The 24239-nt window shown below is 43.3% G+C and overlaps 1 protein-coding gene across 7 annotated transcripts in view; it reads right to left on the bottom strand.

The window, feature by feature from the left end:
• SIPA1L2 (signal induced proliferation associated 1 like 2) overlaps window positions 1-24239 on the bottom strand; it is a 213519-nt gene that overhangs the window by 51868 nt on the left and 137412 nt on the right. For all 7 annotated transcript variants that reach the window (XM_073879047.1, XM_073879048.1, XM_073879046.1 and 4 more), the window contains 4 exons: window positions 22629-22732; window positions 12672-12829; window positions 6946-7522; window positions 3292-3566 (listed from right to left, as the gene is read on the bottom strand). In XM_073879047.1, coding sequence (XP_073735148.1) covers window positions 3292-3566; window positions 6946-7522; window positions 12672-12829; window positions 22629-22732 — 1114 coding nt within the window. The remainder of the gene's footprint in view (window positions 1-3291; window positions 3567-6945; window positions 7523-12671; window positions 12830-22628; window positions 22733-24239) is intronic.

Below are 24239 nucleotides of genomic sequence, written 5' to 3'. Positions count from 1 at the left end.
TCCTTTCAAGCTGAGGGACAGCTGAATTACCATCACCCTGACACCGGAGAACAGGACTTCAAACCGTGGGGTGGCTTTTGAGAAATACTTTCCCAACTAAAGACTTCATTTAATCCAGCAGCTTCTGAGTCATAAGCAAACACCTTCGGATATGTGAACAACCGGAAGTAAGTCTATTAGGGGACAGGCCTGTCCTACTGCTGATGGGAACAGACAGGCTGGAGGTGAGTTATTCCCCACTGAGACCCTGCAGGAAAAAATCCAGCTGATACATGGCAAAAATGAATCCAAACATTTTTCACTGCATCGTTTGCGATGCTCACAAAGAAGTATCTTGCAACGCACTGGCTATTTTTGTAGTCCTATGGCTCTCGCATTAAAGATACACACACACACACACGTCCATTTAAATGAACGTCTTTTTTTTTGCCCCTTGTCAAAGTGCTTGCAACACTTGTGTGAACAAGGTGTGTGAACAAGGTGGCGGTAATTATCCATGCCACAAATCACATATGTGCTTGTAGCTTGAGGCAGATCCTTGTGCCAAGGAAAATGGCACTGAGTGATGTTCCATTTAAAAGTTTTGTATTTTAATTTTTTAAATGAGTCAAAAGCACACATGAAATTTAAAATGACGTGTCACCCTTGCATCTTGGTCTAAAGCAAAGTGCTGTTATTGCGAGGGTAACTTCTTGTTATGTGACGCTGCCTGACAACAGAAAGTACTTTTATCAGGAGCCTAGACAGTCACAGCCCAAACTCACAGAAATATGGATTTAAAAATCTACAGATCCAAATTCCCACCAAATTGGAAGACTGAACCGAAAGGCCTTAAACCTTCGTGACTTGCAGAAATGGGGGTGGGGGGACAGGCAGAGTGTCACCACCAGGCAAATAGCGAATTCTGATCCGGGCTAAGGTAAAAATACAGAAGACAGTTATTCCAGATTAATCAGGAGAGAAATCTGTACCTTCAGGGAATGACATTAATGAGACTCTGAGGAAACAAAGGTAAAATCTCTAAATATCTTGAACAGCTTCAATAAGAACATTTGCATTTAAAACAAAGGAAGAATTCATTATGTGCAGACCAAGGCAGATAACAGATAATGCGTCCTTGGATAGAAAAGTAACAGCCAGAACTTTTAAATGGTAGTGTTTGTTTGTTTGTTTGAGCTGAAAAACAATTCAGTATTTCTCAGGAAACTGTATTCTTCTAAATCATATGTTCTAAATACCAACCATAATAACTTTAACATCTTTATTAAGCAGATCTCTTGAAAAGCCTAAAAAAAGAAATTTCTACTGAGCAACAGTAGACCAGAATTATAAACAGGCGAGAAATGTTATTTTTTTAACTCAAAAGAACACGGTAACCTTTTTGTCTAATTCCACAGCAGTAATCAACCTCTAAGACAGATAACTCACCAGATTTGTAAATCTATATTTCTACCAAAGGAAGAAAAAATTCTCACTATATGGGAAAACTTCTGGGAACTGGCTTAAAATTTATTTTAAAACACTTCACTCACACAACATTGTGGCTTCAAAGGTCTAAAGGACTTGCCTTTGGTTATTTCCAAGTCTCATTTTTAAGAAAATAGTTTCTGTCTTTGATTTCTTCGCACTCGTACCACTGTGTGTGATTGGTGGGATTCTTGGAAAGCAAACAGACTAGACGGGACAGAACTTGGGAAGGCAACGAGAAGCATCCTGGATACTTCCCGAGACATGCGGCAGCTACTCTCAAGAAGAATTTCAACTTGTTCAACCTTTATTTTGTAAACCTACTGAGCAGATATAGGAAACAAGGCCACAGAAAGTCAGGTGGGTGGCAAGTGGTAAGAAATTAAACAGAGACGGGCTTTTGCAATATTCTGCACGTTAGCCAGGGAGGAAGGTGGTATGCCTCTGGTCTGTTTTCTAAAAAAAATGTCATGGTTTAGAGCTGATCTAGCTAATCAACAGTAGCCGCTAGCCACATGTGGCTAAGGAAATCTTAATTAATTGAAATGAAAAATTCACGTTCTCGGCAGCACTAGCCACAGCTCAAGTGCATGACAGCTGCGTGTCGCCAGGGGCTGCTGTTTCGGACAGTGTGGATGTGGACCGTGGTCACTGTGGGAGCTGTGGCTGGACAGCGCTGCTCCAGAGGATGAAGTAAAGAGAGAGACAAAGTACAAGGAGTGACCTCAGGGACCACGGAAGTACGTCCAGAAAGCGGGCAATCATCTTGCTATTTAGAATGATAAGAATTTCTTTTAGAGCATGGAAAAACTCACATGAATATCCTAAAGTTTTTAATTTAACTAAAATGTGTGGGGTACTGATTATGCCCAAAGGTGCCACGTGCTTTACGTGCATCAGTCTCATTTAATCTTCATAAGAGTAGTACGAGGTAGGCAATATTATAATCCCCATCTTACCGATAGCAAAGGAGGCTTAGAGGGAACACGCACATGACCCAAGATCACACAGCTAAGGCGGGGATTCCAAGCCAGAGGTTGGAAGGTGGCCTGTAGGAAGTCCTTTTGAGCTGGAGTGAGAAGGCACACCGGCTACACTACCAGGCACTCTGCTGCACAATGGTGGTCCACAGCCCACACGGATGGCTTGCTCTTTATTAGCCTTCTTTCCCTCTGGGCCTAATATATTCTTGATGTCCAGTGTGATTATTTTCTATTAACAATGGAACACTACCGCCCACTAATGCCATTCTCTTCCTATCCTCTATCCGTCCACCTCTGAGCTTCTTTGCATAGGGTTCTTGGGACAGCTTACGACAATGTCCTGAACCAGTTCAACCTGAATGAAGTAGTCACATCACAGAGTCTATTTGATGTCCCACCCCTCCTTCAGACATACAGTACTGATCTCTTACATATCCTGTTAAGAATCAATGACTTCACGCTATAGAAAGGAATTCTAGTGATGCAGAGTATTTCACTTGCTAAGGACTGAGCGATGATAAAGAATATTTCCTCTTAAACATGGGTTCTCAGTGGTCCAGGTGAATCAGGCAGGTGCTCTGCTCCTTAGTTTGTAATATCTCAGCCTTTACGTGGGCAATGTCCCTGGAAATTGCTTAGAAAATTATAACTGATCGTTTATTACACACTAATAACTTTTTTAAAGCTCTTTTTCAATTGCTCCAATGCTCGACATCCAAACGACTTTGGCTGAAGACACACCCGACTACATCCTCTACGGATCCTACAGGAGCAGCCGGGACAGCACCTGCTACAGAGGCCAAGGAAGGGCCAGCCCTGCTTAGGGCCTCACGTGCCTTACCTCCGGGGTGAGCCATCATCGTGGGGCTGGATGATGACTACCTTCACGGTCACGGAAGTCCGGAGCAGGTCGATCATCTGCTCGTGGGTCAGAGTGGCCACGGCCACTTTGCAGATCTCCACGAGGCGGCTCCCTTGGCGAAGGCCAGCCTTCCAGGCAAAGCCAAAAGGTTCCACGTCTGCAACGATTCCTTCAAAATTCACGTGGAAGCCAAGCTGGCCCAGCCCATTCCTCCTCAGGGTCATTTCCACGGTCTCGCAGCCTCGAGTCACTATCTGAGGGGAAAGAGACCATGAGACGCTGCTGTGGAGCCCCCTACCCCACCCCTGCAAGGTAGAGGCACGCACATAGACCTCCCAGCCCTGCCTGCCAACCTACCAGGTGACATGCTAAAGCACATTACAATGCTGAGTTCACCATAATCAGCTGTTCCAGATGGACTGTAGTGATGGGAAAATGTAGTCTCTTTCGAAACCATGACGTTTCATCCATTAAACATTAAAAGCTACTCAATTTCATCCAACTTAAAAAATGGCCCAAACCCCTTCCCAGCTAACACTCAGAGGGTCACCCCCAGGAGGGGTAGCCACAGAAGTCAGGATGTTAGGAGATGTGCAAGTGTTCTCTGCACCGGACGTACCACTCTGTCCTCCGGGAAGCCCCCTCGGGGCTTGCCTGAGAGATGAGCACCATTTGGACCTGCTCGTCTGGGTGACGAGGACAATTTGGCTTAAACGTGGGCAGGCCTGCCAGGCTCCCAGGCTCCCTGGCATCTGCTGACAAGGTTAGTGTGCAGGATGGCGCTCTTGCAGGCAGCAGAGACCGTGCCTGGGGGCCACCTCTCCTTCATGGGGTCCATCCTTTGGGGGCCTAGGACAACCCCAAGCAGTGGCGCTTCAGTGCTCTGACCTTCCCCAAGAGTGTGAGCTACAGCAGTGTCACAAAAAGGAATGTGGACGCAAGGTTGGTCAGCATCCCACACAGCACACCGAGGCACCGATCATTAGTTAATGCCATCCTCAAAAGCGTTCACTGAGAGTAACTTACACGCACTGAGAGAAAACCACAGGCCATTAAATGTCACCTGATGACTACAGCATCACTTATTTGTGGGAAATTTAAAGTCGGGACGTATCATACCCGTATCCCCCAAAGCACAGAGCTAATGGATAAAGTTGCAGTTTAATAAATGCTCCATTTCCATGAAACACACTCTGAATACCCAGATTCCTATTTAATAAGACCTATGAGTGTAAGTGCAGCTGTGGGACTGGGCTGGTTCTGTGTATGTCCACTGTGTCTGTTTCCATGGTTACCCACACAGGTACACACAATCGCCCATCAACTTCCCACAGATACATGATAGCTGGGGGCTCAGGAAAATGGGACAAGGCACTGCTGGTCTTCGCGGTGAGATTTTGAAAGACCAAAGCTTGCAAAGTTATGAACCGAACTAACTGGAAATTGTTGGAAAAGTAGTTTTGTAAAATGTACACCGTGAATAAAATTTTCCTTCACTTCTTTTTCAATTTTGTTTTGACTATGCTTTCCTACCAAAAGCCTACATATGTGTGACATATGCCCTGCCTTCTTTCAAATATTAATGCAATTTTCAGATGAGATTTAGCGTCCACGTATCAGACTGAAGAGTGATCAAGCCTTTCCTGAGACCTACGTGTCTCTTCTCCTTATTTCTTCCAACTACCTGCTACCTGTCCTACTTTTGCTTTTTGCTATTTATTTATCACTTCTGTTCCTCGCTTCTTAACATTTGCAAAGGGTAAAGGATCAGTTATTTGGAGTTCCTTACATACTCACATGGACTCAATTACCATAGGAAAATGGGGGCTTCCTATCCATGTCCCTACCCAGGACTGGCCATATAATTGGTGGGGCCCAGTGCAAAATCAAAATGCAGGGCTCCTGGGTCAAAGACTATTTAGAATTTCAAGACAGTAACAGCAGAGCACTCAACCAAGCATGGGCTCTTCCAACAGTGGGCCCCAGAGAATGGGTCACGGGTTGCACACGAATGAAGCGGGCCCTGCCTGTCCCCTTAGGTGTCAGCTCTCATTCCTTCCTGGGTCTGTACCTGCATAACTGACACCGTTAATTTCAGTTTCCACCATGATAAAAGGCACACTGAATCTACCACCTGCCAAAGAGCACTCATTCCCCATATCGGCACTATGAATTCGAGATCCTCTTTGCTAATGCCCTGTACCAACCTTATGTTCTAATCCCTCAACGGTCTGTGGGTTGGTTTGTTTCCAAAATCTCCTGCTGCAAGTCATCCTAGACACACAATACATTTCCTCAAACATGTTCCAGACATCAGGCACCTCCGTCAACATTAGCCACACCACTGCTTTTCTAGGAAAATGGTAGAATGGGGTCCACAAAACAGCAAATGGGTAAGGACCTATGAAATGTGCATGTTGGTGGTTGGTGAAGTGGCATTTGTTTGTGTTGTATTTTCAGGAGCACAGATTACGATGACCCAGTGGATCTCCTAAAAAGAGGTATTTATGGTATTACCAAAAGCACGGTGTATCTCAAGACTCACAAGGATAACTCAGTTCTCCAGGCACATAAACTAATCACATACTTAATCATCCCCAAATCACATCTATGTTTGTGCACATATACCCGATAATACTGTTAAACACACTGAGGTGTGTTCCTGTAAATAGTGTCTACAAATAATTAAATTATTTCTCCAAGGCTAGCAGACACTGACTTCATTGTATTGTCTCTAATACATCGTCTGAATAACAAAGGGGAGGTTTATATTTGGTGGGAGGAAAGGGGACAGGAAATGGGTATGAACTCTCCTTTTTTCATGATTCGTAATTGACTAAATCTTTTCTAAAAACTGAAATACACATCCCCTTGGGGGTAAGATTTAAACATGAGAAATTCTTTTGTCACAGCACGTTTGGGTTCTTATACTATATTTGATTTATCCTTATAGCTGGTTTGACAGACTCAAACTAAAATCTGGATCTTTCTGTGTGAAAATCAGGAGCAGAAATATTAACTGTTACACTCCGTGGACATCATTTAGGGGTTCTGTACTAAAAACAACATTTAAAAAAAATCTCTTTCAGGACAGATTTTTTTTTTTTAAGGTCTAGCTTAATGGGTAATTCTATAAAACCTCCTTAAGAAACTGTGGCTGGAGAGTAATAATATATTTAATCTGGCAGACTAAAGAAAAACACCTGCTATATAAACACGCACAGAGTTGAAGTTGCAAAGAAGACACAGTCATTCATAGGGTCAACAGCAACTGTGTGCCCATTTCTCCCAACTGAGAGGGTCCTGTCATGTCCGTCTCCACACACAGACATAATATCTAGACAATTCTCCATTTTTTTCTTTCGGATATGCGATTAAAATACATCCTCATGTTCCCTTTTGGAAGGTGGTTTAACTTTTCCTTTCCAAACAGTTAGTAACAGGTGCATCTCCATGACTCACATATTTAGCAACTGCTCAAAAGGACACAGAATTTAGTTAAGCCCTGTAGCCATATAAAACAGTAATGCATTCCCGAGGTGCCATAAACATGGTGGAATTTCCACAGTGGAAGCCATCATGAATCTGGGATTGAAGATCTAAGGATGGTGGAAACACAAAACCTGTACTTACTCCTAATCGCTGGACAATTTCCCTGATGTCTTCAGCACAATTATCCACGGAGGACAGAAGGATACACTCCCCTCTCTCGTAAAACACTTTGATACTCATTAATCCAGACGTCCACCCGATGACGTCCCTGCAGGAACAGTTAAATACAACGTTCTTGGAATCCTTTTCAATCAACATTATGAACTCATTGGAAATCCCAAGAAGACACTCAATGTCAGCAGACTGGCCGAAGTCCCGAGCTATTACGTGCCACATGATTGCTCCGACGCTGAACAGATGGGCATCCTTCCTTGGCTTCACTTTCTCCTTCTTCTTTGCACCCAGTGTAATGAAACTGAATTTCACAGAGGTATCCACAGTGGCAGTTGTGACAAAGTTCTCCGCCAGATCCTTCAAGTACTCTTGCCTCGTTCGAGTGGCCATGGCTCGAAACTTCTCTGACTTATGGGCTGCGTTTTCTGCATTGATCACTTTGGCTAAGAGGAAGTCCCGAAATACTGCTGACTTTGGAAAAGTTACTCCTTTGGGAATTGGTGGACCAAATGGTGGTACATCTTTTGATCTAGAAACTCCAACACTGAGAAAGAAAAGAAAAAAGGAAATAAGATGAGTTGTAATACCATGTTTACCTTCAGAAATCTGATATATACCTATACTCTCAACTTATGCCATCTATTTTGTAGCTTTTTGTCATACTTATTTCTGGATACCCAGTGGTTGGTTGGTTGGTTGGTTGTTTTTCAAACTGATTAGATGGGCTGGTACTCTAACCCTGCAGCTGGTCATCACTGGGAAAGACAGTGACACTTTGAACGGAAGTGAGGTTATTAGCCCCAGGTGGCTGCTTGGGACCTCACTGGTACTGGACACCATGTTCACACTTCACAGGGCCAAAAGTTTTAAGTGTCCCATTTTTTTCAGGAAATGCTCACTTGGTCACATTTTGGGAAATCTCAGTGGAAGTTTTATGGGAGTCAAATTTTAAGAGATTCCAGGGACTGAAAAGATCAAGCATAGAGTGACAGTAACAACCACCTCAATATGTCAAAACCAACAATGCTCCCCTACATCAGGCAGAAGGTGTGGTTGTCTCAAACCCTCCTTGGAATGAGATCAACTATGAAGGCTGAATTAATGATAATAAATCAAGGACTGGACTGAGGCAATGATGAATCCCAGAGCATCTACAGCATCTACTCCCCAGTGACTGAGTAGCCACTGAGAAACCAAGAGTCAGTACTAATCCCACATCTCCCCAGGCTGGTGTTTTCTACACTGGAATAAACAAAGGAAGCGATCTATACTTCATCTTCATCAGAAAATCTTGAACGTGGTGAACTAAGGGATGAAACAATTCTGTCCAAATTTGTTGTTGGGCGTGAGCTCCTCTTCCAGAAAGTGGCTGGTTAGACTCTTAAAAAGATCGCGGTCTCCAGCCCTCTCTGACCTTTGCTTTAATGTGCATACTCTTCAGGAGAGTGAGTCATTTCTGGGGAGCTGGGCAGCATGATGGAAGACTGTCTGCATGGGGCCTTAGCTGGTATGAAAGGGGTGGGAAGGACGGATCCCCTTTGGGATAGAGGCACCTAATTCATTCAGGGATGGTAGCGCGTGCACTAAACCAGACAGTGATGGGGCAGACTCAACTTGTATCCTCAAAGGAAGGCCCTAAAAATACTTCAGAGGCTGAAGTGTTTTGGGACCAAACTCATACTTGACTCATCTTCCTCCTGTTACTATCCTTAGAATGGACATTCCAGACTGGGTAGGAATTAGTTTGTCTTCACATTTTAACTCCCAGAGAGCTGTTGCAAAGCTACCTGCCTGGACTGGTGATGAGGCTAACCACACCTTGTTGCTTTTCCACTATCCCGGTCAGCGAGCTCAGGTGGCCTATCTGTGCACTGGGACCTGCCATCCCACTAAACTCATGTGATCACCTCCCCTAATTTTTTCCCCCCAGTAATGAGCACAGTTTCCTGGAAGACTACCCACAGAAGGCTCAGGAGGCCCAATCTCATTTGACACCTTGCAGGATTACTTTTTTGTACTTAGCTCTATGGATCTCAAGCTACTCTGACTGTGGCTTATATGCACTTAAGCCAAAGCATCAGGGAAAACTTTTTATATCTAAATATGTTCCAAAAAAGCTCTCACTGTAGAGCTCCATAGTGGTTAGAGAGAGGTACCTTATAAAAGGGCAATTGCTTTTGTCCCAAATTACTGACCCTAATATCTAACTGGACATTCCCTCCACCATGTACAGTATATTAACTACTGGATCAACTGAAAATCCTGTGTATCTCAGATCCAAGTTGAACAAGAAAAGCAGCCAGAAGTTAGGTCTGGCTATTCCAGGATTACTATGATATTATGGAATGGAGATCAATTAGAGATCTCTGTTTACAGAAGTTTACATGATTCTTTCAAACAGAACTGGGGTCAGAGGAATATTCCTTGGCCAGATTTAGATGATTCCCAATGGGCTGAAACAAGAATGTGTTTCAGAATTCCCTTTTTTTTTTTTTTTAAAGATTTTATTTATTTATTTGAGAGAGAGACAGAATGCGTGCACACATGGTGGGGGGAAGGGCAGGAGGAGAGGGATAAGGGAGAATCTCAAGCAGACTTCCCGCAGAGCACAGAGCCTGACGTGGGGCTCGATCTCACAACCCTGAGGTCATGACCTGAGCCGAAATCAAAAGTGGGACGCTTAAGCGACTGAGCCACCCAGGTGCCCCTCAGAATTTATTTTACCGAAATAACTTGATGGCATATCTAAATATAAGACCCTCCACTGAAAACCGTAACACAAAGATGAACACTCCCTGATATGCAAGTTAAAGGGTTTTGGGAGAGCGAAGAGGTGATGAGCAGATGCCGTGCCCTGTTTGGGATTCTAGCTCCACCTCCTGCTGAGAGGCTCCGAGCTAGCCGCAACTTAATCCCTCTGTGCCTCAGTCTCCTCATCTGTAACGTGGAGGTTAGACAGTGCCATTCTCCAAAGGCCATGGTGAGCATGAAACCATGCAGTAGCATGCTAAGCTATCGTTATGCAAACTGCTTTATCATTATTAGTATCACACACAATCATCATCTTCGTCATTGGTCTAACACTATCGTCTAACTTTTGTCAGGATGGACTACGTATTAAATCTTTGAGAAGGGAAGCCATCACTTTCAGCAGATACCACTCACTCTTAATCGACAGTTTCCTACCAAGCCTACACAGCAAACAGTTTACTCATTCGGTTACCACTTCGCAAAGAGTTCATCTTGGAAAGTATACAAATGCATAAATCCCTCAAGGTTAGCTCTGCAATAGCTACTGCTAGTAAAATTAACGCACCCTGTATAAAAGAAGGAGGCAATTAGTTAAGTTTGCTTTTTTAAGATTTCAGACTACAATGCTGGTACTTGGAGCTTTGGGGATGCTGCCTCCTCGTCTCTCTCTAGGCTCAAGGAGACCCAGCCTTACTTCTTGGGAACTCTGCATCCATGGGAGGTGCCTCAGACTACCTCTGGAAGGTGAGAGCATGTGCGTCTAAACTTCTGGACTTGCCAACCATGACAGTTTGTATCGGAGGGGGTCACCTAACCCAACAGGATTTGTGGGGGTTCCCTGAGGTGCATGTGATCCTTCTAGTCTTCTTCAAGATGGATCCACGGGTTAAGACATAGCAATTTAGAAACAGTGGACCTGGAGTATATTTTATCATTTCCTTGCAAATTATTCTAAAGAATTCACTTTGTCATTGGTAGAGCTCCATAGTGGTTTTGAGGAATATCATATGAAAGAGCCATATAAGGTGTTTTTGGAGAATTTGAGCACTGTAACCTTATTCCATGGGATAGAATTAATATGGCTTCGTTAACTGTTATGGAATTGATTTTACAGTATTCAAGATTATTACTGACTTGTTGAGGAATGCTCATGAAGTTTTTAAGTGATCAATACGAAGGTTTATGAGGCACTTCCCAAAATTTGAGGCACTCTACTGACTTTATATTTGAATGTCATTAGCAAATGGTAATTTAGTGATAACAATGTGGTTTCTTAAAAACCAATGATTCCACAGTTGAATGATTTGCATAATGCTATCCTCTATCATAGAAAACAGGACACAGACTCCTTTTTTTATAGGTAAGTTCTACATCTAGTCCAATACTGGTTTCAACATCCCTCCGTAGTAATTTTATTAAAACCAGAAAACCTGAAACCATTATGAAAAGAGACGTTACCGATAACTTTAAGATTTCTGGTGCTCATGAACTGCCTCGTGATATAAGTATAAACTAAAACGGAAAGTAATTAAAAATACCTGATTTGACCTAAAAATAGCAGCCAATAAAGTAACACCAAATTTCATAAAGCCTTAGGCTTAAGTTTCTAATCCATTAGGAAGGTTCATTCAAGATCATCCTTCATAATTACCACTCATCGGGTGAGATCGAAGAATAATCATCCCACTTACCATGTTCGTACCAACATTATCTGTTTTAAACCTATCCTTGCCAGAGAAGAGACGTTATGCTTTTTATAAATATCATTTTTTTAAAGCAGTTCTGAGCATTCAGGCCAGTGGTCTTTTGCCCAGATGTGACTCAGGGAAGGAAAATGCATCAGATGCTCGGGTCAATTTTAGGTCTGTGACATCCGTGTGCCGCACAGTAGGGCTGGGAATGAGCCCATTTGAACAAGCTGTGAGGCAACATTCGGGCTAAGAACGACCAGTTTATAGACTCTGTGTTCCTTTGAGATGGGCTGGGCGTGCGGCGGGGATATAAACCAGCAACATCTAACACACAGACTGGTTTCTCTGCCTTTAGGAGAGCACGCCTCACAGTCTTCCCCGTCGCTCCGTCCCCTCCCAACGCACACACAAGTGCCCCCTATCTGCCCAGGAGGCGGCTGAAATAGCACTTACTGTTTTAGGATGATAAAGGGAAATAACCTTCGGGGAGTGCCAGGGACGCTAACAGGTGTTTCTGCATAATTTCTGCTATTTATTCTACACACTGATGTAGGTTCTCTTATCCTCAACTTTAAGAGAACGGATGAAAGTTTCCAAAAAGTATTAAAGTAACTTGTACAAAGCACCGGGAGCAGCACAGCTGGATTCTAAACCCAGGTCAGACACCCGCCACCCCCTTTTACCCCACAAGGCATATCTTCCAGTGGCAGCCATCTCCTCCGGAAGAGTCTGTGGGGAGGGGCGAGGAAACAGCGAGAAACAGGCTCGGGATTCCGAGGTACACGTACGGCCTTCGGAAATCACCGACGCAAGCATCAACTCTGGTCTCAGGAGCCCTGCGGGAGTGAGTGTTTCCAAGATCTTGGATGAGAAGCAGTGTTTTCCCACTACAGTCATTACTTCTGCTCGGGAAGAACCGAAATGGCCACATACATCAGCCACGTCCGAGGCTGGTTATCAATTAAGCTCTGGTTCCGGCAGCGGCTGGATGCAGGTTTTAAGGGGAAAATTGAGGAAATGCGTAATCTACAATTTTGAACTGCTAGGCATTTCGCTGTTCAAAAGGGGAAGGAGGCAATTATTTCATACAGAGAACAGCTGAGGGAAGACAGTGGAAATATAATTAGAAAAAGAAGAAAAAAAGATAATGATGGGGTTAGAGGTAATAATGGGGAAACACAGATATTTCAGGAGAAGGTGTGCTATTGGAATATACCCGACAGAATGAAAGGCCAGGGGCTGCTGGCTCACCTGTAACACACGTTTTCGGTGCATGGGTTGTGCACTTTGACGATGACAAAGACGTGCTGGAAGTGGGACCGGATGCTTCTTGGAGTGAAAGGAAGTGCTCCGGGCTCTTGGAAGACAATGGTCACAATGTCATTTCCGATATGCCTTTTCCTCAGAAGCTGCGGTCAGGAAAGAGAACACACACAGAGTTACAAATGCGGTTTTCCGTAAAGACAAAATATGGCAACGTATACAACCTGCTCCTCTGTCCGCTGTAAAGGACTGATTCAGAAAGCAAGAGCCACTCTCTGAAAGTCAGTGCTCCTCAAAGGGACACGGGAAAAGCAAAATTGGGCTGCGTCCGAAACATATATGGAAAGGCATGCCTAACGCAGTTAATCTCTTGCACTTTAGAATTCAACTCCTTCTCACCTTGAGCTTCTGTACCCTGATAGAATAGAATATTAGCACTCAAAACGTTTTCAGGAATTTTTTTAAAGGTTTTATTTATTTATTTGAGAGAAAAAGAGAGAGAACACAAGCAGGGGGGAGGGGCAGAGGGAGAAGCAGGCTCCCCACTGAGCAGGGAGCCCGATGTGGGGTTCCATCCCAGGACCCTGGGATCATGACCCGAGCCAAAGGCAGACGCTTCACCGACGGAGCCACCCAGGCGCCTCTACCCCTGCGTTCAGGAATTTTATAGTTTAAGCTCTTCAACTTAAAGCAGGGAGACAGAGTGAAAGAGAGGGTACAGGTTTGCTAAAATTCCTACACCAGTGTGTTAGGGCCTTAACCAGTGTCTGGTGCCCCCCCACCAAGGGCTTGTATACAACAGCAACACAGAAAGACTGTTACTTCGGTGGCTAATAGATTCAAACTGATTAACTGAAATCTAGCCTTTCAAAAGTAATTCAGAAACCAGAATTCTACCAGATTAACGGCTGGAAAACTCCATGGTATATAATCTTATACATTACCAAATGTGGCAGAAGACAAGGAACCCCAGAGCAGCAACATTTTAACAGAACTTTCACTTTTCATTCTCCTTTTGCCCAGAACGCTCCCTTCACCCCAAGTTGCTCCTGGACAACTCAGGGTTCTAACTTAGGTATCTCCTCACCTGGAAGAAACTTCCCTGCAAGCCTACACTGGCAACTCCACACATACACCCAGCTCTACCTCTAGTGCATTAGTTGTAATAGAACTGTGCTAATTGTTGATTTACTTCTCCCACATCGGGTCATCATCTTTGGGAGGGCAGGAGAAAGGTCCTGTTGACTTCTGATTCGTTTTTTTTTTTTTTTTTAAGATTTTATTTATTTATTTGAGAGAGAGAAAGAGAGAAAGGGAACACGAGGGGGGAGGGGCAGAGGGTGAGAGAGAAGCAGACTCCCCACTGAGCAGGAAGCCCTACACAGGGCTCAATCCCAGGACCCAAAGATCATGACCTGCCGAAGACAGACGCTTCACCAACTGAGCCACCCAGGCGCCCCCGATTTCCCTGTTTCTAATGCCCTGCCCAGGACATAGCCAACACCCAGTCCACATTTGCTGAAGGCATAAATGAGTGGTACAGACACAGGATCCCAGCCACATCACGTTGTGCAATAAAACCGCGATTGCACCTCTGAATATATGTCGATAAACCCATACACAAAGCACCCTCTAAGTTGATGCAAGTAAAACCACAGTATCTGTGCTCACAAAGTTTGTGATCTTCAGTTTTAATAGATACAATAATCTTTATAGGAGCTGGTGATGTCACTGCAGGAATGAGATAATCTCAGGTAGTAAATCTCTCTTTACTGGCAATAACAAAGACAACGAGCTGGCTCTTAAATTTATTTGGCACCTACAGAACATACCTCACTGTAGGGAGCATTAAGTTCAACTCTTAAAGCCTTTTTAATCCAGATACAAAAAGGATTTCATTGTCAGGCCCCTGACTTGTGATTTAGCACGATAAAAGGTCTGGGAACTTGGGGATGAAATGTTCCTTCTTCCAGAATTCTCTGATATGCCAGTTAAATCACTGATTCATATGTTGAAAAACTCCCATTTAAATCACCAAGGTTAAAGTCAGACACACAGAAAAGTCGCCTTCCTGTCTGGGTGAAGTTTTGAAACATATATTCATATACATTAATACAGGCCCATTGAGCTATCTGTAGCTTTAAAAATGTTTGCTAAATATTTAAGTTAAAATGTGCCGTTTTGGATGCATGCAAAAAAAAATGAGTAGCAAACGAGGTCCTATACACTGTGTGATTATTTCCCCTTACTACAGTGGACACAGATGATAACCACGAGAAATATTTCATAAAGAAAAGAAAACAGGTGGGGTACCTGGGTGGCTTGGTCGTTAAGCCTCTGCCTTCGGCTCGGGTCGTGATCCCAGGGTCCTGGGATCGATCCCCACATCAGGCTCCCTGCTCGGCAGGAAGCCTGCTTCTCCCTCTCCCACTCCCCCTGCTTGTGTTCCCTCCCTCGCTGTGTCTCTCTCTGTTAAATAAATAAAATCTTTAAAAAAAAAAAAAAAGAAAACGGAAGCAAGGATACATATCTACAACAAACATCAATGGACGAGCTGGAAATTGTACGAGGTTAAGATGTTCTTCCCTCATTTCCACAATCAGTGAAACAGAGGATTCCCAGATACTATAATAGGACAAGGGAAAAATCAGGAGCAAATGAAAAGTTAAAGAAAATGTATCTTAAATACCTGACACTGTGTTTAGCATATCTGTTGAACATGGCACACAACAGCTGACTCTATACATGACTCAGTATCCTTGAAACACAAGAGTTCTCAGATCAACGGGCGGAAGATGGTGCTCACGATGGCCAAGGCCATGCAGTGAATTCTGCAGCCCCTCCTCCTACATGGCCACTGTGTTACACTTCACCTTGGCCGGCCCTCTCAATTACGTGCGTGGGGCAGGCATGAACCCATTGGTCTGTGCTTCCTCACTGTTGAAGGAGCAACGGCAAACTGGACAACTATGCCCATCCGTTTGCTCTTTGTCCAGAAGGAAGACACTGGGTCCAGTCCTACACTTGCCCACCATAGGAATACTGAAAGCACCACTTAAAAAGCTGGTTTTCCCTCAACGACATGTCCCTTTCTAAGCATATTCTTTGGCTTTGCAAAATGGGCCAAAAACTTTTTTAATAGTCTAGTTAATTGAACCAGGGTCACAAAAGGTACTTGGCAAAACAATAAAGTTGCATGGGGCAGGAGGCGCGGGGAAAAAGGAGATTCATTAAGAAGAGCAAAATCTGAAGCTCTTTGTAGGAGAATAAAATAAGAACACTGAACACCTTGTCCATTAATGGGATGCTTGACTTTGTTTAGAGGCTAAAGAAAAATAACATCTGGAAAGTGAACAAATATTTTTCACTGTTTTCCAGGATTTTGCCAAACATTAAATAACCTAAGCAATTTCTCAGACTTCTTATCTAAATATAAATATTTTCTTTTGTCGTTAGTTATGTGTTTCTTCTAACTGGCCGGTGAAATGCTGTGTCATCAGAGTCCAGAGCGGGAAGGGGAAAGGGTATGGCAGCCCGGCAAGATATGAAGGCGAGCCTCTGGATTACCAAGACACCTCTGGCACTATCTCTTGGGAGAATTAAGGAACAGTGGCTTCTAGTGCTAACTCCTTTCTAGACGTGAAGTTCCTAACACTTTTCAGGGCCAAGAGCACCACTTTCGAGTCTCTGACTGTAAGAACGAGTCAATAGGGGCGCCTGGTGGCTCAGTTGGTTGGGCGACTGCCTTCGGCTCAGGTCATGATCCTGGAGTCCCGGGATCGAGTCCCGCATCGGGCTCCCTGCTCAGCGGGGAGTCTGCTTCTCCCTCTGACCCTCTTCCCTCTTGTGCTCTGTCTCTCATTCTCTCTCTCAAATAAATAAATAAAATCTTTAAAAAAAAAGAATGAGTCAATAAATACTGTTAGATTCACAGAGTCCTATGAAATTTCCAACGCTTGATTCAAGCAGCGAAACAGGAATAAGCTCTTGTTACAAGAAAAGTGAAATGTGATTCTTCACCCAACTGCACACAAAAAGCATCCAGATGCGACAGAAACAGCAACCTTCGGGTTTATTCTCAATTCCCTAACCAAACTTCAGGGCTTCACAGGACCCGTTTTAACTCGATGCAACAATCAAAAGCAAGTGAAAACGGTCAGGGAGCCACACTTGGATCAGTGGAGACATAAAGTGGAGCTAGGTCAGATCTATTAGCCTCTACATGAACAGGCTCATTTGTTACTTTTTTCTTAGCATAGTAAGGTAAAAAAAGCATTTAGCGCCTCATTCTGGAGGGGAGGCGGGGCAGCCTGCCCGCTATGGAAGAAATACAGGTGGATGTGGTTCACAAGTTTTTAAGAGTCAGAATTAGTGAAGAGAAAGTTTAATTTGAAACTAGAAAAGGCTGATCTCCAGAGAGAGTCTCCTGTCTTAAGAAACAAATATGTAAAAATTTGCATGCTTTCAAAGGGAAAACTGCATCATTTAATGATTATCTTATATATTCTGGAATTCAAAGAGATGAGCCCAGAACTGAGCAAAAAATTAAATGAATCCCCATGAAAACCAATCACAAGTTCTGGATCTTAGTTCTTGGGTTGGACTCTGAAGTCCTGTCGGTAGGAATAGGGTTGACCAAGACTCCTTTGACCTATCCTTCCCACCCCTCCAGACAGACACCTTGTCCCTTCAACAGGCCAGCTATTTCTGCCACAGGCACTTTGCACTTGCTAACCCCCTGCTTGGAAATTTCTCCCCCTCACACAGAGGGCCAGCTTCTCCCCCTTCAGAGACCTTCCTAATTCTGCATGTGTGCACACAACACACACACCACACCCTCATGTAGTCATTACTCGAGACTCAACACCAGGGATTAGAGTTTTGTTTTGATTTTTAAGAGCTATCTAGAGTTTCCTGCGGAAAGTAGAAATGTGAACGGAGATCAGGAGTCTAATAAGAACGAGAGGGAAACCTACACACATGACCACATAAATTCATAAGGGAAAGGCAAGGGAAAGCCTTGCCTACCCACTCCCCACAAAAAAAGTGAAAGCTAGGTTAAGTGCTCTCATCTCGGATCAGCAAGATCATACTAAATTTAACTGCCATCTCAAGGATTCATTGTGGACTTACTTTATATAACCAATATAAAAATACTATGTAAAATATTTAATATAAAACATGTATTTTTCCAATGGGAAGCATAAATGTACAAAAACCAGTTAAGCAAGCAAGGGTGAGTTTTCTGCAAATGGAGAAATAGAAATAAATCAAGAATGTAGACTTTTAATGATTTAATAACAAAGTGAAGATAAGAGGATTATGGAGATACAAGTATTTCTGATATCCGGCAGGACCAACCCTATTGTAAGCAATCACGCTTATTATCCTGTATAAGTACACATTCCTATTTAGGGCCTGGGGATAAATCTAATCATGGGAAGCTGAATAAGCATTTTATTCTTCCAAAATATTCCATATTATTATTTATAGGTGAACCCAAGTGCAGTCAGGACCTGCTCATACAGCACTTAATGAGGTAGATTCCTCCTGTATACGAATGGTTTCTTAGCACTTCCAATTAGGGACACACAGAAGTGCACAAACCCCTTAAGACAGGTTGGCCATCTATCCAAATTACATAGAGAAAGGGTTCCAGCCTGGCTCAAAGCTAACAAGCTGTGTCTCCATTACCTCTGTAGAGGTCAAGTCTGGCCCTAGGCTAATACCAGTATTCTTCAAACAGAATCTCAGAGACCTAGAGGTTTAGCCTTATTCCTTAGGCACCTCTTGGGGGCTTGGACACCCCTTTCAAATAGAGCAGCTCTAACTTTATGCTTGCACTTAAAAAAATCATAATTTACTGTGTGCCAGTCACCATGCTACCTTTATCCATTTTATATACTTAGACTGAAGAAAAGGTCTCTCTGCCCACGTGAAGTCTAAAGCGAATTTGTGGCATTCTCCCACTGATAACATCCCATGATGGCTGCTCTATGATTCGTCTACGGGACAAGCAGAGGGGAAGCACACAGGGGAGACAGCCCTGGGAAACGGGATCCGGCTTCCAGACTGGCCCAGAGAGACTGATGGGTCTTCAGGGAAGAGAGAAACCACTCCAAGAGTGGGCTCTCTTATCATTTCCTGGGGCTGGCTAGGTTTTCTTTGTAAGAGTCACACATTCCAAACATGGAACTCTTTTGCAACAGTGGTAAACTCTCTAAAGACTTTTAACACGTCTTGGAATCAGTGCTCAGCTTGATTTATTACAAGAACAAACACAAGAAATTATATCTGATGTGGACGAGTCTGGACCAGTTAAATAGTCACAAATACCATGGTGCTAATGAGGCCAAAGTTATAGGCACCATTCATGTACAGGCCAGCTAACTTTGCTAAGTTCTATGGCCTCAAACTTCACTCAGGAGCCCAGGTGGCCATTTCAGACATTTCTACCCCTGGTATTCACATAATCTGTGGGCATGGGTGGGGTGGGTGGGAGATGTCCAAAGGGCCAGTACAACCCGTACCAAATTTGGAGAGTACATGTTCCAAGATTGCACAGTGGCAACATTTATCTACAAACAGACTATTCTGGTAACAACCCAGGATTTGCAAAATATTAAATGCCGAAGTAAAGACAATTTTCTGAATTTATTGATAAATTAGCCCCTTACTTTCTTACCTATCTAGGGCTTAGTTTCTCATCCCAGGGCTCTAGGATTGGGAACAGGAAAATAAAATGCAAATTGAGTCATTTAAAGTGCTTGCGCTTTATATCTAATAAATGATGAAATAGTAACAGAAACTAAAACTTACTGAACACACTCTGTGCCAGGCACCATTGAGTGCCTTATACATATTAGCTCATCTAATTCCAGCCACTGTCTACAAAAGTTTCATTTATTCCTTGAGCAAATGTTTACTGCCTGCCTCCCATGTTCAGGGTAGGGTTCTGGGGGCACAAGGACACCTCGATGAAGAAACGAGATCAAAGTCCCTGCATTCAGGGATAAAGGAAACTAAGGCATAGAAAATTTTGCCCAAGGTCACAAAGCTGGTAGCTGGGATTCAAATCCAGACCATGTGGTTCCAGAATTCTTGCTCTGTTAACAACTACATTTTTCTGTGTAAGCCATTTTTCCACCTAGAAGCACAAAGCCTCAAAGAGGGCTCCAGAATCACAGAAATCAGACACTAAGAGGGGCATGCTGTGCATTGTCTAGTCCAAGTATCATGTATGCCGCATCTACCCACTGCCAAATCTGTAGAAAGTATCTCTAAAATCCAACATTTTTTTCCTCTGAGCTCAGGTGCAGGCCCAGAATCCTTAACACAGTTTTCCAAGTAGCCACTGCTGGCCCTCCGAACCAGGTCCTCATTATATAATTATGTGATTTTTTGAGTGGCTAAGATCTTACCCAAAGGTACAAGGCAAGTGACTGGCTGCGGCAAGTTCAGAAATACGTCCACTGACTCTTACCTCCACTCTTTACCAACCCATTTATATCAGGAACACTTGCCCACATAGTGTTTTGCACATAGATTTCCCAATGGACCATATGGAGGATCATATATATTCCAGACACAATAAGAGCACTCATTAAAAAAGCAAAACAAACGATTTTACAGTTTTCCACCTCTAATCCATCAGCAAAACTTACTCAATGTCATGGATTCTCACTCAAGTTTAAAAAAACAACCAAGAGGTAACCAAGTAAGTCTTTAAGCTAGAGTCTGTAATGTATCAATTTACAGGGTGTGTGTGTGTGTATGTATATATATATATATATATACATATATATATATATGTATATTTAAATTTCCAGTTTGGGAAGCTTAAAACACCCATCCATCCCCCACTCCCCAACCTCCATCCATCCATCTACTTTTTTGTGTGTAGGACTTTAATGATAGTTTCAGTGAAAAAAAAATCAGGTACACAGAACTCATAAACCCATGGATTTTAATCATCATGCAACTGAAAGGAGTCAGGGAAAGCTTGGTTTGAGTTCTGCTAACAGCAAAGCCCAGCAGACATTAGAATTCCAGAGGTTGCCATATGGGAAATGATGGGGGCCAATCCAGTTTGGAGTCCAATGGCTCAAGTAATTAGGGAGTTGGAAGGGCTTTGTGGTTTGAATACTCAATGACTAGGGTCATTGGGCACTGGCTCTACTTCTGCTAAAGTACTGACAGATTTCTTGGCCTGAGTAAAGCCCTATCAGTTTTCTGAGCAACGACTCACACAGAGTTTAATTACTGAATGATTCACAAGTAACTGCTGGACAACTGCACTGGTCTAAATTAAGCTTCTTAATAGTGAGTGAATCTGTTTGGCATTATTCCAAGTAATTTTTTTTTTAAGAGTTAGAAATCCTTTAGGTTAAAACATATAAATACATACATGTGATCTAGTGATTGTAACTCTACCTCTTAAAAAAGCATACAGATACAGGGGTGCCTGGGTGACTCATATAAGCAACTGCCTTCAGCTCAGGTCATGATCTCAGGGTCCTGGGATTGAGTCTGCATCAGTCTCCCTGCTCAGCGGGAAGTCTGCTTCTCCCTCTGCCCCTCCTCCCTGCTTGTGCTCTCTCTCTCTCTCTCTCAAATAAATAAATAAAAATCTTTAAAAAAAGAAAAAAAAACATACAGATATGGAATCAAAAGCTAGATTTTCTGATGGTAGTGGGAAGAAATCTGATTATTAGAAAACACCGCAGATCATTCAGAAAGGACAAGGGACTGAGCTTAAGCATTAGATAAATGGCCAGAAAATCCAGCTGGCAACGAGAACGAAAAAGGAAAGAGGAGCTGTTCCTACTGTGAAGAGCTGGGTTCACCCAGGCTGGAGGGTCGAAAGCAGTTCTTGCAATTAGTGATGGCGACGGGGCAAGTGGTTTCTTTGCGAAAGGTATATTATGACTACCTTCATTGAATTTCATGAGCATTAAAAAAAAGAGAAGAAAAATTCTCCGTTGTGACTAAGCTTCATTCAACAAATTTTTTTTTTTTTAAGATTTTATTTTATTTGACAGAGAGAGTGCGTGCACAAGCAGGGGAATGGCAGGCAGAGGGAGAGGGAGAAGCAGGCTTCCCACCAAGCAGGGAGCCTGATGCAGGGCTTGATCCCAGGATCATCATGACCTGAGCCGAAGGCAGATGCTTAACAGACTGAGCCACACAGGTGCCCCAAATTCTTTTTCTATTTTTTTTTTAAGAATTTATTTATTTGAGACACAGAGAGAGGGGGCACGTGGGGAGAGAGGGAGTAGACTCCTCACTGAGGGCGGAGCCTGACACGGGGCTCAATCCCAGGATCCTGAGATCATGACCCGAGCTGAAGGCAGTTGCTTATATGAGCCACCCAGGCGCCCCTCATTCAACAAATTCTTACCGAGCAACTGCTATGCAGTCCCTGGTGTGCTAATGTATTTTTATAGCAAAAGAGTGCAATTATATGACATCAGAGCTAAACTTCCTAGATGTGAAAACAAACTTTAACTCCTGATTTAACCCAAATACAATCAAATCACTAAAACTGAATCATGCCACGAATAAGTTATGAGATCTGTTCTTAGAGTATTTTCTATAAATAAGTTATCTACCCACACTCAGAAACCTGAGCTCAGCTTACCTTGCTGGCTTATTTATAATGAACCCAGTGGACACTGGTTTCCGTTAAGATTTTGCCTAGCAAGCAATAAAGGTGCATGTGGAAGAGTTTCCAAGTTTTATAAGGAAAAAGTGCAATACAACTATGCAAAAATACTCCCTTTTAAAGGCCAACTACTTCCAAATGATGAAAGATTCAAAAATTATTCATGCCATTGGAGGGGAAAAAAACAAAACAAAATACCCCAATGATGCTTTGCCAATTCTGAGTGCCCAAAGCCCATTGGCGGGCTGAGCTCAGATCTAGAATGCGGAGGGAGGACCCACCTGCTGTCTGTTGTTGGGCATGTAGGGCAGCATGGTGGACACATGGAACATGACTTCATAGTCTTTGTATGTGGTGTAGAGGGAGTGAGTTCCTGTAGAATCAGCTGAAAACAGAGGTGGAGGATAAAAACAAGTCAGGCAACTGCAAAAGTTAGCAACATGACACTTACAAGGTCGTTCTTCCAAAGGCAATTCATTCACCGACAACAGACCACCCTACTACCAACCACCAGGATGTCTTGGCGGCCACTCTGCTCTCTTGCCACACACTCTTCCTGCCAATTTCCAACCCACGTCTGTGGCCTGAATGCTCAGGGGTCTCCTCATCTGCTCTCACCCCTGTGCCTCCCCCCTGCCCTTTCCCCAACACGCTAGCATTCACAATACTGACTTCGAGGACCCGCCATGGATGGGGCAGAGCACAGGTGAGCGGAGGACGCCAGGAGCTGGAGGTGCAGCTGGGGGCAGGTGTGGGTGCCGTTATTTGAGGGGTACGAGCTAACTAACAGCTCTCCTTGCCCCGTTCTGTGTGTGTCGGTTTACGGTTGATTCTGAAGTGATTCTTGGGCACCTGATCGTCCAGAACTCAACACCACGACATAGGACTGACTTAACATGGAAATGAGAGCAAAAAATGTTCAAGATTTCTTTCCCTGAATGATGTAATTAATTTTCTTCCCTTTGCAGCAGGCAATGCAATGGTGCAGTCAGATGATTAACACGGTAGAGAATGAAAGTGATCTCTTACTGTATACTATGTGCTGACACATGTTTAAAACTGTGACGTCTGAACCCCTCTTAAGCATACAGCTATTCACCTCTGAAAAGCAGAATGATTCTTTGCAAATTCAAAATCCATCTGTATTATCAACAGATTACCACAGACTGAGAGTTTCAGGCACCTGAATCAACACACTTATATAATAATCTTAGGGTGGAGTTTTGAACCACTTTGCACATGGAATAAGACAAAAAGATACATAGAAAGTAAGATGTAAACAGAATTCAGGATCGCCTTTCTAGATCTTTGACCAACACATAAGTTGATTTATCTACTTTTTAAACAAGAAAAAATGCTATTCTAAGGTCATTTAAAACAAAGTTTATTCCATTGTGTTTTTGGGGAAACTCTAAGTAATCATCTGGAGTTAACTTTTTTTTTTTTGAAGTAGGCTCCACGCCCAGCATGGTATGTGGGGCTTGAACTCACAACCCCGAGATCAAGACCTGAGCTGAGCTTAAGAGTCGGACACTTAATTGACTGAGCCACACAAACGCCCCTCATTTTTTAAATCTAAATATTTTAATCTTACTTTAAAAACATTACAACATTTAGCCTTCATGGGCCTTTATTTCTTTCTGAATCCTGCACTTTTTCTTTTGAATAATCATTCTAAATCAGAAATGGTCCTGAATGGGGTGCCTGGGTGGCTCAGTCGGTTAAGCATCTGCCTTTGGGCTCAGGTCATGATCCCGGGGTCCTGGGATCGAGTCCCACATCGGGCTCCCTGTTCGGTGGGAAGCCTGCTTCTTCCTCTCCCACTCCCCCTGCTTGTATTCCTGCTCTCATTATCTCTCTCTCTGTCAAATAAATAAATAAAATCTTAAAAA

This window comes from Callorhinus ursinus, unplaced genomic scaffold (assembly GCF_003265705.2).
Source record: "Callorhinus ursinus isolate GAN/ISIS: 27379988/994484 unplaced genomic scaffold, GSC_fseal_2.0 scaffold32, whole genome shotgun sequence".
NCBI classification, from domain to species: Eukaryota; Metazoa; Chordata; class Mammalia; order Carnivora; family Otariidae; genus Callorhinus; species Callorhinus ursinus.
Note: the sequence above shows the minus strand (reverse complement) of the source record. Positions and strands in the feature narration are given on the sequence as shown.